General features: G+C 52.9%; 1 protein-coding gene across 8 annotated transcripts in view; it reads left to right on the top strand.

Moving 5' to 3' along the window:
* The first annotated feature begins 4,000 nt into the window (after positions 1 to 4,000).
* Positions 4,001 to 16,299, top strand: part of NTRK3 (neurotrophic receptor tyrosine kinase 3) — a 324,926-nt gene continuing 312,627 nt past the window's right edge. For 4 of the 8 annotated variants that reach the window (XM_005294882.5, XM_065559292.1, XM_005294879.5 and 1 more), the window contains exon 1: positions 4,001 to 4,575. In XM_005294882.5, the coding sequence (XP_005294939.2) occupies positions 4,328 to 4,575 (248 nt within the window). In that variant the 5' untranslated portion in view covers positions 4,001 to 4,327. The remainder of the gene's footprint in view (positions 4,576 to 16,299) is intronic. The other 4 variants (XM_005294877.5, XM_008165432.4, XM_005294880.5 and 1 more) reach the window with 3 other exon arrangements.

Raw genomic sequence — 16,299 nt, 5'->3', positions numbered from 1 at the left:
CAGGTGGTGTCTGTCTCTGTCCTGCTTCTTCCTCACCACACCAACCCTTGGTTAAAATAATACTCAGCAAAGTCCCTCTGCTCACATTGTAAATTCCTGACCTCACTCACTTATGTCTTTGCTTTGGGCGATGACGTACACTTAACTGACCCTTACGGTTATCTTAAATGAAGGGCAGTGGTTAAACCTGTGTTATTATTTGCATGACTGTACTGCCCGGGTGTGTCTATCTGTCCAGGTGCTTATACGGGATCTCCATCACTGAAGTAGCTGAGTAAACGGTCACCCAGACATCTAATTGGACTTCGCATGCACAATCACCGTGAATGCCCAGGGGACTTGTGCACACAATAAAATCTGGCCCCGTGTTTTCAAAGCACCGTGCAAAACACTGGGCTAGATTTGCTTCTGCTTGACAGTCCCAGGCCCCAGCCGCAGGGGAGCCCTCTCAGGAGTAGAGGAGGCACAACAGTGCAAGCGGCCCACATACCTGTTGTGCTCATCTGGTGCAGCCCTAAAATGGGGAGGAGGGGCAGCTAGGGGAGGGGACAGAGCCAAGGAAGGCCCCTGGCAGAGGTGCTCTCTTGGTCGATTTGCTGGGCATCCTCTGTTGGTGGGATTCTACTGGAGCCCCTGCCTTGACTGGACACTACTTGTCCCAGCAGTGAATCAAGCCCACTAGCTAACACATACGAGCCCAGCCCTGAATCCCTTACTCAGCTTTGACTCCCTCCTTCCTCAGCCCTGGGGATTTTGCCTGGGTAAAAAGGTCAGGATTTGGCCCTGTAACTGCAGACCCAGACATAGAGGTCCCTATGCCCGTTAACCCATTGCGCGCGCCTGCTCTTGGTGCAGCGCAGCTCTGGGGAATACTAGCTACTTCCCAGGTCTGACTGCTCCTCTGCACTTGCTGAGGTGAGTGACACCTGTCCCCTCCTTTTCTGGTCATCCTTTTGGGACAGACGTTTCTCCTCTCCTCCTGTCCGCCCCAGGTGCCAGGCAGCCCTGCTTCTTGGCTTCTCGTGGCTCCAGCCCAGAATATGAATCATAGATCCCCTCCTCAATCCCATTTTGCTGTCATAATTAAGCTTATTTTGCCCTATCCCCTCTTGTTCCCAAGCAGCTCTCCAAAGGGTCTTTGGAGGTTTCTCATTTGTTCTAAATCCAAATGTCTCTCTCTCTGCTCCCAGAATGTGTGGAGGAGAATTTACACAGGGACTGAGGGTGTTAAAACCACAATGTTTCTCTTTAAAGCGGGTCGGCCACCATGGGGCGAGATGCTCATGCATGAGTCACACCTAAATGCTAAACAAGATCACAGCTCCTTGGAATACAGAGCACCGGTGGGATCTGCGAATCCATTGCCCTGAAAGTGCAGGCGGCAATAGGTGGGTAGCCCCCAGACGCTGCTCTTGTTCTGTTTTGCATAATTATCCAAGAGATCTGCCCTCAAACAAAGGGATTTGCCATCTCCTTCTGCCAGATCCTGCAGTGATGTCCTCTTGCCAGGCTGGTGACATTACAGTCATTTCCATGGCAACACACTGATATCACAAACACAGGCGGTTGACCTCATGGCAGGGTCCAGTAGAAGGAAACCCCCTTGGTGCTAATCTGCCACCCAAAGAAGGGTTGTTATTTATTGGGAACAAAACACGCAGACCTGCCACTCCACTGTTTGATGGAACCCACCCTTCTGGTCCTCAGCACAGCCATGTGTCTGCACTGAAGCCTGCTGTTTGTTTAGGGCAAGGAGATGATTTCTTCCATGCAGCGCCGAGCATGCTGTCAGCACTCAACAGATACATAACATGAAGCATGAGAAGCTATGTTCCAGAGGCTGGGAGGAAGAGAGGAGTGGCTCGACTTAAAAATATTGACAGATGTAACGAATACTACGATGATGTTGCCAATCTCTAGCCTCTTCAATATCTAGATCTCAAAGCTTTTCCAAACAGGAAAGAACAAATCCTCCCGTCTCTCTGAGGTGAGTCAGGATCATTATCTCCTTTTACAGGTAGGGAAACTGAGGCACGGATGGGCGTCTGAGCAAAACTTTCAATCCTGGGTGCCTCAAGTTAGGCACCTCAGTTTGTACAGAGGGGCTGAAATCAGTGACCTGATTTTCAGCGGCATTGCATGCTGACAGCTCCCACGGAAGCCAATGAGAATCAGGCCACTTTTATTTAGCTGCCTAACTATGGATTTAGGGATCTATCTTTAGGTACCCCAGTCTGAACATTTTGGCTTGAGTATCTTGCCCCAGGCCACACAGAGGGCCGGGGACAAAGGAAGAGCTCAGTCCCCCCAACTTTCAGCCTTAGCTACCAGACCATCCTTCCTCCCACTCAGGAAGACATGCCAGCAAACGGACACCAGTACAACTACCACTGATCACAGGCGGTAGAGATGGAAAAGCCCCGTTAGGTCCCATCTAGTCCATCTGCGGAGCCCGGGTAGGATCTTTCCCTCTAGGCTATTTACTAGACCTTTTTGTCCAGTCTAGGACAACAAACAAATGCCTCAAGAGTGGCCAGCGCCTAGCACGATGCGCGACTGGGCCTCTAGGTGCTCACCGCTACACTGGTGCTAAGAAATAACAGGGATGCTATTGGAGTTTGATCCCAGCTGCCAGCCCCACTTCAACAGCCCCCTTGTGTGGGTTGCTGGGACCCCTTACTGAAAGATACAGGTCAGCCTCTCTCTCCCCCTTGCTCTTCCTGCTGGCCTGGTTTGATTGCATGTAGAGTCGGTGGGTTTGTCTGCGTGCTGCTAAACGGCCTCCCTCCCCGATCACGCTGCTTTGCTTCAGTAAACAGCGAAGACTTCCAGTGTCTCCCCCCAGGACTAGCAGCGAGTCCCTCTCCCTGGCAGCGCCCAGGCTGGGCTATTTGGAGTGATCCACCTGTAATTCCTCTCCCCCTCTTCCCCACCACCCGCCCGCCGCTCTGCTCCTTCCTCCTCGTGCCTCTGGGCGAAGGAGCAGAAACAAGAAACGAAAAAAAAAAAAAAGCCCGTAAAAAAGCGCTGTAGAAAAGCAGAGCAAATTAAGCAGAGCCCTGATCCGCTTGGGTTTGTGCTCGCCAAAAATGCACCGTGCATCTTAATTCGCTCCGCTGTTCAGCTCTCACACACTGCTCTCCTGGTGCCATTTCGGCGCTCTCCGCTCCGCCTTTTCAACACTTCATTCTTCTTCGGTCTCTCTGTGTGTGTGTGTGTGTGTGATTGCAGAATCTGCTACCGCCGGTGCAAAGGAGCGAAAGAGATTCCCCCTCGGAGCTCCCCTGGCAGCTCCAAACGATCCAGTGGGTCCCCGTTGCAGTTTTTTTCCCAGCCGCCGCGATTTTGGGGGGTGTGCATTTTCTAGAAAGTGCTTCTTGGGCGCTCGCCAAGCTATTTGACACCCATCCCCGGGAGCTGCCTTTTATCTCCCCGGGATCCTTAGAAAAGAAACGCGTACATGAAAAGGACCCGGAGTCCACACTGGCGGTAGGCGCCTCTATTCCAGTGCGGGTCTTTCCTGCTGGCTATCCGGATTGCAGCAAAAAATTAAAATAAAATAAAACAGAGAAAAAGAAAGTAAAAAAAAAAAAGCCGAAGACACTCTCCCCTCCCCCTCTTCTCCATTGCAATCCCAACTGGAACTTTTCCTCTTCTAGCCGGGATGCCTTTCCTCATCTCCAGTCCTCAGCTTTCCTCTTTTTTTTTAAGTGGCGGGGGGGAGGGGGGAATCCTTTTTATTGCAGAGAGGGAAACACGCCGAGAGGGGATCTCTTTGCAGGCGCTTGTGCAATCTAGCTCTATAGATAGATAGTTATATTTTTGCACGCATCTCCTGCTGCAGCAGATCCAGCCAGCGTGGGGGAGGGGATGGAAAGGGTGCACCCTCCTCTCCTGATCCTCTCTTCTGCCTCTGTGTGGTTTTTTTGCAGGTGTGTCAATTTTAATTCTGCCCAGTAGGTGGGACTTGGTGACTTTAGCACCATTTTTGTGCGTGTGCGTGTGTGTGTGTGTGTGTATGTGTGTGCTTCCTCCCCATCTTCTATTGCAATCCTCAGAAGTCTCTCCGAGAGAGCGAGAGAGCGCCTGATACTGAGAGCCAGCCTGCAATCAACAAGGCACTATGCATTTCAGACCGCTACTGTAGGGGGAATTACAGCTACTCCTAGCCAGCTGCCAGCATGATTTCATCTGCTGGAGGATTTTTGCATCTGATCGTTTGAGTTTTTTTTCCTCCCTCTGTCTTTGTTTCCTTCCCCTTCTCCCCCCCCCACCCCCCTTTCCTCCTCCTCCTCCTCCTCCTCTTTTTTAGAAGCAGCAGTCGGAGATGGATGTCTCTCTTTGCCCTACCAAGTGCAGTTTCTGGAGGGTATTTTTGCTCTGGAGCATTTGGGGAGACTATCTGCTGTCGGTGCTGGCTTGCCCGGCAAATTGCCTTTGCAGCAAGACAGACATCAATTGCAAGAAGCCGGATGATGGGAACCTCTTCCCTCTCTTGGAAGGGCAGGATTCAGGCACCAGCAATGGGAACACCAGCATCAACATCACTGACATCTCAAGGAACATCACTTCAATGTAAGTCAGCTATGCCCCCCACCCCCACCCCAGTGGGTGCCCTTTCCTCTACCGCTGCCCGAGACACAGGGTGTGTGTGTGTGTAAGGGGAGAAACCGGCGTGTGGATTTCAGGTGCCCTCAGCATTGCTATGGATGCTGGTTATTCCCTGCCTCAGACCCGTTATGCCTGGGTTGCCGTGCAGAGGACGCGAATCTAATTTTCTGCCCCCACCGAAACAGCAACAGTTTGGCTCACGTTTAAGTGGGATAAAGTAAATGAGATGAAATGGCTTAGCAGGGGCGGGCAGCAGGCAGAGATGCTGTAAAGCGACCTCTTCTTTCCCCCATTTGTGTTAGCGGAGAGATGAAAACACACAAACACACACACAAACTGGGCACCTAAGGCAAGTTCTAAGCCGCCTGCTCCTTCAGAGACTTCGGATCTGATTAGAATGTCATTTTTTATCCCCCCACTGGCAAATCCACCCTCCTCTGCCCTGGCTGCGTGGTTCTGGGAATCTGCAGTTTCTCCTTTTTAAGAGAGAGAGAGAGTGTGAGATGCCCCTCAAGTTGTTATAATTTTCCAGCTCCATTCTGATGCTGAGCTGGGATTTGTGTATTTTGATCTCAGGGTAGTGGGGGTATGTGTAGGAGGCAGATATTTTTAGTTGAGCACTTTGCGTTTGTTTGCCTGCTTGTTTATCTGGAAAATCAACTGGAAGTTGCATTATCCTTGTTTGGAGAGGCTGGTAGCAAAAGCCCATGCAAATCTCATCAGCGTAGAGTAGGGAAAGGACTGTTTTTTTTCTCCCCCCCCCCATCATGCTATGTTATGTGTGTGTTTAAAAAATCTCTCATCTTCTACAATCTCTGCTCTTCAACGTTCAGTACATTTTCGGGGAGGTGAACTCCAAGGCATTTCATTATTCTAATGCTAATTGAAATGTGAGCATTTAGGGAAATGTAACCCCATGAGTAAGTTGCCTGTGGGAGTTGGGTGGAAATGAGGTGGAATTCTTTATCCTGGCAGTTAAATGCAGCAAGGTTTGGGATGAGTAATTGATGGTTATTTATTTATTTCCCACCTCCATTGTGAAATAGCTTGTTCGAAGGGTGCTCTTTGATGGTTCTTTTCCCGAGGCTGTGCTATTTGGTCACAGTGCAATTGTAGCACCGCTATGGAATAATTGCGATACCCTCCTTAAGAGCATTGCTCGGCACCTTTGCCGGATAAAGATGACTGGGTTAACACAGACCCATTGCTGTTAACGGGTTTAATGTAATGAATGCCCACGCAGTTCTCCCCACATCCAGTTCTAGTGAGTAACGCTGACCTATTCCCATGCTACGACTTTCCCTTTCCAGCAAATCTGCTCTCCAGAAACTAAAGGGATCAGGGAAAGTAAATATGAACCTAATGTAATGTTTGAGTGCCAAATGGCCCATATTTACCCTGTGCCCCCTGTGCTGGAGTATTGCTGTGGATGCTAGAGCGATCCAGATAACACTAGGAAAGTGGGAGAAACTTGTATTTATTTCTGTGCTTACCGTTTGTTGTGTTTTTCTCTTAACCCTTTCTTGTTAAACCGTGAGCATCAAGCATGCTGTAAGAGGGAAGAGAACTAGCAATTTGGTTACTGTACTGTGGCTCAGAGGCAGCTTGTGTGGTTGTTACTTAGTATGTGTTTGTGTGTGTATATACACACATCTGAACTGCTGGATGACTTACTACAATGTGAATCCTTTGTGTCTAGAAAATGTCTTTACTGCTTTGAAATTGAAAAATGCGGGGAGTCAACAAAAAATCCAACCCGAACAAAAAACCTAAAACCCAGCCCCCAAACCTCTCAACTCCATTAGGAAATGTTTTCAGGAGAAGAGCATCTTTTCAGGACAGGACTAATGAGAGGGTGACTGGGTAAATCTGTTTGTGTTCCATCTAGAATAATATGTCTTCCCTGGATCCCCAACTCCCTAAATGGACTTCTGTAGCTTTGGAAGAAATGGTGGTAGCTGAATTGAGGTTAGTCCATAACCACCACTACTGTGATTCGGGATTTTAGGCTGAATATCAGGAAAGACGTCTTGACAGTGAGATCTGTGAGACGGTGAAATAGTCTCCCCAGGGAAGAGATGAAAACCCGGGTGTTCAGGATGCTTACAACTGGCATTAACCATTGTACTTGGAGGGGGCAACCTGGTGGGCCAGGGATGGGCTAGATGGCACCTAAGAAGTCGTTTCCTCCTGCGATTTGTGTGGGATTCCTTAGGGACCTGAGCGCGTGGCCTGAAGGAGCTAGGACAGAAACTTGTGTTTAGCAAGCATACTCTGCTTACTCCGCCCTCGACAGAAAGGGAGGCTAGGACAGGGCTGATTGGGTCAGTTCACAGGGAGGGAAGGTCAAAGATCATCCCTGCCCCCACCTGGAGATTGTAAATATGGGTTATAGTTCAGCCCCCTCCTGGCCTGCCAAAACTATGCTGTTGCCAAGGAAGTTACAGTGCCCAGATGCTAGGGTGATGGGCACGTTCTCAATCCACCTAATAACGAATCCACTGCCCTTCCCAAAGAGAAGAGTGTGATGCTCCCTCATGCCGAATGTCACCTTTGCGTCATCCTGCTTCATCCTGTCTCCTAGTGTAAAAGCCCATTGGGGCTTTTATTTCGTTAGCCAGATTGACTTAGTGGCGTGCAATTGCCTCAGGGGTCGTTTAACTTACTAGCCCCTGGTGGGGAATGGTGTGCAAAAGAAGGCTAGTAGCTAGCTTGCAGCACCTGCCTTTCCTGTCAGTCTCTGGAGAGGGGTCGGGGGCTGTATTGGCGGGGTGGGTAGCGGAGCTCTGGTGCTCGTCCTGTGTCTCTGGGCCTGTTCTCCAGTCTCTGCTGCGTGACGCCCGGTGTCTGGGAAGGAATATCTAGCTTTCAAGAGACTCCCGTGAAGACTTTCCCTTCGCGTGGCTGTTGAAAACATGGGTGGGGCGTGTTCTTTCTCAGAAAGGCCACAGGGCCTAGGGTGATGCCTTCCCCGTTGCCAAACGACAACTGGTAAAGCTACGCTCACAGGGTCTCTGTGGTGGATTGAATGTGGACATGCAAGACCATTTTCATCAGGGGAAGGGTTGGGAAAGAGAGAAGGGGCTGAGGGATGGGAGGAAGAGGACCCTAGGTGGTGAATACTTCACTCACTGTTATTTTAAAACTCTCTTTATGTTCCAAAGCCCAGCGGGAGAGGCCATGAGCCCTTTTGCTACAGGTCTTCAAAAGAAAACATCCCACTGAAAGAAGGAATATTTCCATCTCCCGCCATCTTGGGATGAAGCCATTGGAAGCATTTTGCTCTAGTGATGTAACATCCCGGAGGCCATCCAGGCCAGAGCCCTCTTTTACTAGGGGCTGCACAAGCAGATAGGAAACAGGGACCTGCCCCAAAGAGCTGAGAGTCTAACAGACGACATCACAGTGGCATGAGACAGAAGAGTGGGCCGAGGTGGGGGAAAGGGGTAATATGCTACGGGGTGGATGCAGTTCTTAGCCAATCAGGGTAGTGATCACAGCTTGCCAGCTGCCTAGGTTCTTTGTGTCCTTGTTTGTTGTATTTGGGGCCCAGTTCTTTGGAGCCTGTTTGGGGCATTCACTCTCCTTTCCCCCATCAATGGCAGAGGAATTACCAGCACCAAGGGTCTGGACCCTGGCATCTCATATCTTCAGATGCTGCCAGTGCTGAGAAGCTCTTTGCCACCTTCCTCTCTTCTGGGCAGTTTCCAAGCCCAAGCCATGCTGGCATTCCTTCCCCTACCTTGAAATCAGCCAGAGGGCTCAGTTTGCGTAGGCTTGAGCAGCAGCGCGTTATTCTGTCATGGCCTGGCTGTCGAGCCGTAGTGAACTGAGTTCGAATTGCGTGCGACTTGCCAGTTCACCGTAGCAGATTCCCCCAGCTGTCTGCGTGGGGGGAAAAGGTGCAGTGTGAGTGCAGCTGTGCATGAAGGCAGCCCTTTGGCTAGCGATCACCCACGGCCACCTCTCCCGTCGAGCTGGAAAAGCAGCCGCATGTTGGTAACCTGAGCTGCAAGTGGGTCGCTCTGAATTTGGCTGGGCCGCCTCGCTGTAATATTATCAGAGCCGGTGTAACTCAAGCTGCCGTTTAAAAGCTTGTTTAGAAATTGAACAAAAGCCTCAATTAATTAACGTTCCGCTCTCAGATTGGTTTTTTCCTCTCCCCCGGTTCTCCTTCCATGGAGAGCGGAATGGTCACATTTCTTGTTTCGATCTGTGAAGCCAGCGCTGCTGCTACTGGTGTGTGCGGCAGGTGGGGACGGGCCAGGGGACGCAAGGCCGAGAGCTAGTGAGGAGGCCTGGCCTAGTGAGATGGGCGGGTGCTCTCCCAGCTGCTTTCAGGAGAGGAGTGCTGAAGCTGCTGTGGGGTGCTGGGGCTCCTCCTATAATGGACGGACTCTCCCATCCAGTGCTGGAAAAGGGGTGATTCGCAGCGCTTTATAAGAATCCAGACCAGAAAGGGTTAACAGGGAAGCATGGGAAGGGCAGAGCATTCCTGGCCCTGGCTTAAGTGGGGCGAGTGGGTGAGGATTGTGTGGCTGGCACGGGCCCCTGAGGCCCCGAGTAACCCTGGTAATGCCCTTGTGTTGAGCAGGCTGGACCCTTACCCCCATCCCCGAGTGCCCTGGCAATGCATCTGGCTTTGTGACTGGGCTTCTGGGGACCTGGTTCTGACCATGAGCCACTCAGCATCCTCCTGCCCCAGGGGAATTGCACAAGCTTTCCCGTTAGCTGTAGTCATGTAAGGTCAGGCGCTATCCTCTCTGTGATGCCTTCGCAGAGGCCAGGAGGGTGTTGAGCTCCAGCCAGCATCATGTTCCCAGGAAGAACGTGTGGCTTGTCCTTGTTTTTGGAAAAGCCTTGCAAAATTTGCCGAGTCCCCCTTCCAGCTGAGACGAGCTCAGCACGGTGTCTGCCCGCGTGCCTCAACACTTGGCCACCTGATGGAGCGGTTGTCCCTGGACTGCGAGGGCCCCATGTGAGCCGTGGCTGGGCTAGCTTGCAGCTAGAGGGGGTTCAGCGTCCCGAAGGGGGGCTCTGTGGGCCGATGTGCTTCATTTATTTTCCTAGTGATGTTAGTGCTGCTGCAGGGTGCCAGACTGATGGCCCTGGAGACAGGAGGCCTCTGCTTCACTCCAGGCCAGGTATGGGTTGGGGAACATGAGCTTTCCTCACCCATGGGAGAGGGCAGTCCAGTCTCCTTGGCTCATTGCATCCGTGACCTCTCTGCTGAGTCCGCCGGAGAGGGGGCCAGGTGTGACATGGCCGCTTGGCCACTAGGAACAGGACTCGACCCCATCAGCTCCTTTCACTCAGTCCTCCGAGCAGCCACGTTCATGCTCCCCATCCGCTACCGTCGTGGGCTCTGTGTGAAGCAGTGACCTAGAGGTGAAAGTGCCTCGTTCCAGTCCCAGTGCCCCAACTCCGCTGGCTGGTTATGTTCTCTATAGAGTCTGGTTACCGGTGAGCAGAGCCGACCTTTCCCAGGCGGGCAGGGAGGACTGGCCATGCCATGCCATTTTGTTGTGCTGAGGCCCTGGTGTATCTGCTCCCCTGTCATTGCACTGGCCCCAGTGAAGGGCAGATCTTACATTCTCGGCGTGCTGGCTGGAGAGTCAGAGCGTTTCCTTTATGGCAGCGTGGGAAGCACACGTGTGCTCCGGCACAGCGTGCGTGGGTAAGGCAGGATGGAGGAGTTGGCCATCTGGGCCTCTCTACTTCTCAGCTGCTGCTCTGGTACGGGAAAGATTTTGCCAGCAGTACAGTGCTGGGGTGTGTGCATCGCTCCTGGGCTCCTTGTTGCAAGGTGGGGTCCCCCTGCCCCAGCACAGCGATCATGTCCCCAGTATATAACTGCCAGCTGCCTTGCTCCCTTCTCTGACTGGAGAAGGGGAACAGTGTTTTACATTGTGAATCACACCTTGTAGAGGGCTTGGAGGTGAAGGGCCAGGAGGGTCCTTAACATTACCCACCATGACTGGGTAGCTGCCTATGGCAGGGTGAGCAGAAATCACATCCTTAGAGAGACACAGGAATCTGTGGCACCCTGTTCTTGGGGGTCCCCCATGGAGAAGCCTGTGACACCCCTAGAAGGGGGAGAGCCTCTAGTATTCCCCTTATGGGGTCACCTGTTATGCAGGTGTTTTGTCCTGGGGGAGTGGTCACACAGCCCAGCGTGCCTTGCCAATGCCATGAGGTCACACCAAATCACAAGAGGTGTCTGGTGTAACCAGACCTAGTTAAACTTGAATGTGCTTAATTCTCTAATATGTGGGCCTTGGAGGAGTGGGCCCGCCAGGTCAGGTCTCAGTGGTCTCAGAGCCCGGGGGAAGACTGGCTCACTTACCAGGCATGGTGAGATTTGCACATATGGAGACAGGGGAGAGAAGAGGCCCTCGGTGTAGTAGGTTGCTAACGGGGGAAGCAGCAGATACATGGCTCTGGCACACCCTGCCCGTACTGCCTGATGTATGGAGGAATCTCTTCCAGTGGTGCTCGCAGGTCATACCTCCTGCCTGACGTGGGCCCTTCTGGTGGGAACGGAAGGAGCTGGAGTTCGTGTCGGCCTAGAATGATGGGAGGGGTTGCTGGGGAACCTTCCAGCGAGTGATTAAGTGAACTCTCCTGCTAGAGGCAATGGGGTGCAGATACTGGGGGGATCCATACAAGTCACCCCTCACTGTACTGCAGGGACATCCAGGCCTTTTACCATGCCCTAGCGGGGATTCAGACCGTGCCGATGCCAGAAGAGGTTTAGGTGGCCTCTGTATCTTCCAGGAAGCTTCTTTATGTACATTTCAGCCATGACCTGTCCAGGTGAAGCGACTCGGGAGGCCGCTGGTTGGACATATAACCACTTTCCTCCGCTGCGCCGAGGAATCTCAGCAGTGACTGTCAGCCCTTTATGAGATGCATGTGTGAACGTGGTGTTTATGAGAATTGGCTGGGACCAGCCAGAACGGAGGCAGCTGTCAGATATCACGGGGATAAGGGGATTGTAGATAGAGAGATAGAGTAGGGGCCGTGCCAGCTTCCCCCTCCCCGCAGCCCTTCTGATACGCCTCTGTCCTGACCAGCAGCACTCTCTGCCCTGGCCCCCTCCTTTGCTGTTCCAGCCCTGGGGGGGTCTCCCGAGCTGAGACTGCAAATGATGCCAGATTATGGTGTGGATTCATGATGTGGACAAATATCCAGTAGGATGAGATTCACCCAACTCATTCTCACTTGTGCCATCAGTTGGGAGAGGATGTTGGGTCCCCAGAGGCTACATGCCCCTATGTTACCAGCGCCTCTGGTCTGTCTGTTTCGCCAGGATTCTGGTCCCTGAGGTTTTGGGTGCTAGTGAGATCATTACAAAGGTCTGTAATTCAATCCAACTTTGTTTTGCACAGTGTTTGTTTATGCAGAGCGCTTATCCCAAAGCACATTGCCAAGTGAGAGGCGGGCGCAGCGAGAGACTGTGACGGCAGAGGGAGAGGGAAATACACATCCCAGGGTGTGAAGATGTTTTGGGTTGAGACTTGGAGCCGAATGGGGGAGTCAGTGGGGTGGAGAGAGGCAGGGAAGGCTGCTCCAGGTGGCAGGGGCTGCAGAGGAGAAGGCACTCTCACCAAGAGCAGGGCAGTTCTGTGGAAGAGGCAGGAGTTGAGAGAGACGCGGTCCGTGAGAGAGGCTGGATTGAGATTGCAAAGGGCTGTAAAAATGAAGGCAGTTGTGCTGTTTGGATAATCTGGAAAGATCCTGATCTGGAGGAGCTGAGCCCCTGAATTTTTCAGCTCTGCCTGTCCCTGGCCTTCATTTCGCAGGGGCTGCTTCCAAGCAGGGTGCCACCAGATGCCCTTCAGGGCCGGTATCTGGAGCCTCTCCTCTCTGTTGCTCCTGTTGGGTGTAGCGATGGGGATTGTTACAGGCCCTTCATGCAGGTCAAACCCACTCTCCCAGCGGGTCTGGTTTAACTCTCCCTTAAGGCTGTGATTTTCCTACTGAAGCAGTTAAATCATGGTGTGGACACAGTTATGCCAGTGTAAAGGTGCCTTATTCCCCTTCCCATAGAGGGATAAGCTGTCCTGGTAAAAGCACTGTCAAACTGTACAATAGCAGGGGATGTCCTGCTTTAAGTACGCTGGTGTGGGTAAACGCGCAATGTCTTTGTGTAGACAAACCCTTGAACTCATGTTTCTGCCCCTGTGCTATCCTTACAGTTGGCTGCAGCAGTGCCTGTGTGGTTTAATTTCCCAGGCCTGGGCTCAGTGTCCCTGCTTTGCATGGATAACGCCTCTCCCCGCTTAGCACTCCTAGAAGGAGGCACCTTCGTGCCTGCCGTGACCTTTGGACCCTCCAGAGCATCTGCAGTCACTCTGGTTATACAGGGACACGGCTGACTCACAGCTGCCTTTCCAGGGAAAGGGAATGGAAGTGCCAAACGTCACCCAGCAAACGCTGTGCACAGAACACGGCCCACGGGCCAGCTAGAGACCGGTTGTAAGAGGCTGCGGCTCTGCTAACTTCAGTGGAGTTGCAGCTGCCTGTGCCAGGTGTCTGTTTGGCCTGAGAATCCGCCTCCCAGCAAGGCTTGGAGACCATGGTGGGTTATGTGCCTCGCGCAGCGCTGTGGACACTGGCCACCCAACTGTTACTGAGCAGACTTGTGTCAGAAAGACGATTCCGCCTGCGCCGAGCCACCTGGCCTCTTCAGCCAGAACCACTGAGCTGATGCCGCTGTCCCTTCATTTCCAGTGCCACAGTCTGTCCCTGAGCACCCCTTGCCGGGCCAGGCCTCAGAGCTCTGTCAGTGCGCCTGGCCTGCCTCCCTTCTGCCCAAATGCTGCTTCTCAGAGCAACCCCAGCAGCCCCTGTTCTGGAGCCCCTCCTCCAACCCAACCAGCGTGCCCAGCGAGGTCCCACTGGAATGATAGGCTGCCTGGTGGGCTGAACCGCATTGAGATTATTTCTTCTGCAGACAGGAGATGGCTAATGGGAAAGCAGGTGATTGAGCTGGCTTTGCGTGGCATTGATCGGACTGTAGAAGGGAAAGGGATCGATGGGTTGCACGTAATATCTCCCCAGTCTTTGCCCTCCACTGGAATAGAGATACTGTACAAACCTGCCCAGGGACCCTCATTACCAGGGGCCACCTTCAGTGTAGCCCCAGATTCCCCACAGGTCTCTGGGTGGCTGAGAACTGCGGGCCTCCTCTGACAGCTGGTGAATCTGTCACAGAAGTGGCAGAGGAGTTTAACCCCCCTTGGAAGCTGGGTGAGGGCGAGTTGGGAAGTTCCAGACACCGGCCAGGCCTTGCATGGCGCCCCATCCCATGTGGAGGAGCTTGGGCAGAGGAGCTGTTGTGAGCTACCAGCCGGGGTGGAGATGGAGGAGAAGCTGAATTGTGAGCATCCCCCAGTGCAGGGAGTGCTGGACGCACTGAGATGTGTCCAGCCCAGTTCTCAGTGGAATTGTCCCGCTCACCCTCCCTTGTGAACACAGGGCTTGTGTGTGCTTTGTGGGGGTTGTTTTCCTGAAGACAATTGGTTGTTTACGTTAGGGACTTTTGCACTGGGGTAAATCCCCAGGGTAGAGGGCATGTGCGGGTACAAAGCAGGGCTTGCGGGTGTGGCTCACTTGAAGCCAGAGCAAGTCGCACTGATTCAAGCCCCATCTCACACCAGTGTGGGGCATTTACACTGGGACTTTGCACTGATGAAATGCCAGTGCAAAGCCCCTAACATAGACAAGTCTGATTCCTCTTGTTCCTCTGAAGATCCCCCTGGCATCTCTGCTGCTGGCCAGAGAAGCGATGTGTGCCCAACTCTGGTTCTTCCATAGGCAGAAACACCCCCAACCCTCACATCAGGGACCCCTTCTGGGCACCCCATCTGGTCAGCTGTGCTTCAGCTTCTGGGGTTCTAAGAATGTCCGAACTGCCCCAGACCAGCAGCCTGTTAGCCATTGGTGCTGTCATGACTGGTGGCCAGAACTGGATGCTCCATATGAATGCCTGTGCCCCTCCCTGTAGGTAGCCTGCAGCTGGGTTTGGCTCCCCCCTGTTCACTAAGCAGAAGTTGCATGAAGAAACCAAGGCCCCTGGGGCCACAGTCCAATACTAAGCACAGTGTCTTCCTGACCACAGTGTCTGACCTGGTGATGCCCTGCAACATGCAGGTTAATAGTGCTTGTCATTTACCTCTGCCTGATGGACCGTCAGGTGCTCTTCAGTGGCTTTTAGCCTTGGGAACATGCTGCTTCAGTGAGTTCTGTGGGTTCATTTCATGTTCTCTAAAAGTGTTTCCCTCCATCTGTGGGAAATTTGAATCTTTTACATTTCACTTATTGTCCCTTGTTCTTGTGCCGTGGGGCTGGGTAGAGAGGAGCCAGACTGGCCGTCTCTGGGTTGCTGTGTATCCCTCTCTCCTCACCTCTCTTACTCTTCCTCATTCCAGACGAAAGAGTCCAAGTGCCAGGCTCTGGGCCGCACCACACAGGAGGCACAGAGCAGACAGTATGGTCCAGGGAGAGGGAGGAAAAGTGGCTTTATGCCAACTTTGTGCCACCCAGATGTTGGGCTGATTCAGGGCTCAGTTTGGCCCCTGTCATAAGTTAGAGCAACTCAGAGGCTGCTCTAATTAGTGGCAGCCTCCCCATAACTGCCTGTGGGCTGCCTGATGGTCCAGCACAGCCAGGGGGCAGAGTGCTCCTTCCACTCCCCTGCTCTGGGGGTGAAAAGGGATGGGGGGAGGGCTCTGTAGACCTGCCCTAAGCTGCTCCTGCACTTGGGGAATTCCCCAGGGGGCCGTTTTGGCCCCTTTACACAGCAGCAGTGGTGTAAGGGAGACAGAGTAGGGGCCAGAATCAGGCCCTTGCCTCTCTCATCTCGCCTCCTTCTGGAGGCCCCTCCTAGTTTCCAGTTGCCTTTGTTCTTCTTTTCACTCTCTTTGGAGACGTGGTGACCCCTCCAACTCAGTGTTCAGAGTGTGGCTGTGTCCTTGGTTTCAATAGGGATATTCTCTGTCCCCATCTCAGCGGAGCCCTGCCTCCTAGGGCTTGTCTAGGTATGGGGTGGTTGCATTGTGGTAACTGCATGGATGTGGCGCCATCAGTGTAAACCTTCCATCAGGCGATCTGCACTGGTGCACAACGGAGCTTGCAGTAGTGCGCTCCCCTGAGCCCCATCTTACTCCGGGGCAGTGCATCTGCACTAGGGCTTTGCACTGGGGTAGCTACAGCCGTGGATGACAGACACCCTGCTACAGGCAGGGCCTTAGACACCTGTGTCACCACTAAACATTGAGCCGGTTCTTCGCGGCTCTCTCTTGTCAGTGAAGCCCAGGTTTTTGTGCTGGAGAGGATACAGTGAACTCAGGATGAGGTCTCAAGAGTCCAAGGAGTTTAAATTGCTCCTTCCATTGTGTGTCCCCTTGGACTGGCTAATGTCAAGAGTCACTTGCCCAGTAGCTGGTTTAGCTTGGTGCCTCCCACTCCTCCCTGTCCTTGACTCACTAAATACTTTTGTGCCATCAGCACCTCCTTATTCACCCTCTGTTCCAGTCACTAATAACTATACTGACCAGCACCAGCCCTGGCATCAATTGACATCTCTGGGAACTGCCCAGTTGTTCCTCCCTTTGCACCCTGTCTCTCCTAGCCAGTGTGCGACCCAGGGCTGGACACTAGCCCTCACTCTGTGGTGCCCCT

This window comes from Chrysemys picta, chromosome 10, assembly GCF_011386835.1.
Source record: "Chrysemys picta bellii isolate R12L10 chromosome 10, ASM1138683v2, whole genome shotgun sequence".
NCBI lineage: Eukaryota > Metazoa > Chordata > Testudines > Emydidae > Chrysemys > Chrysemys picta.
Note: the sequence above shows the minus strand (reverse complement) of the source record. Positions and strands in the feature narration are given on the sequence as shown.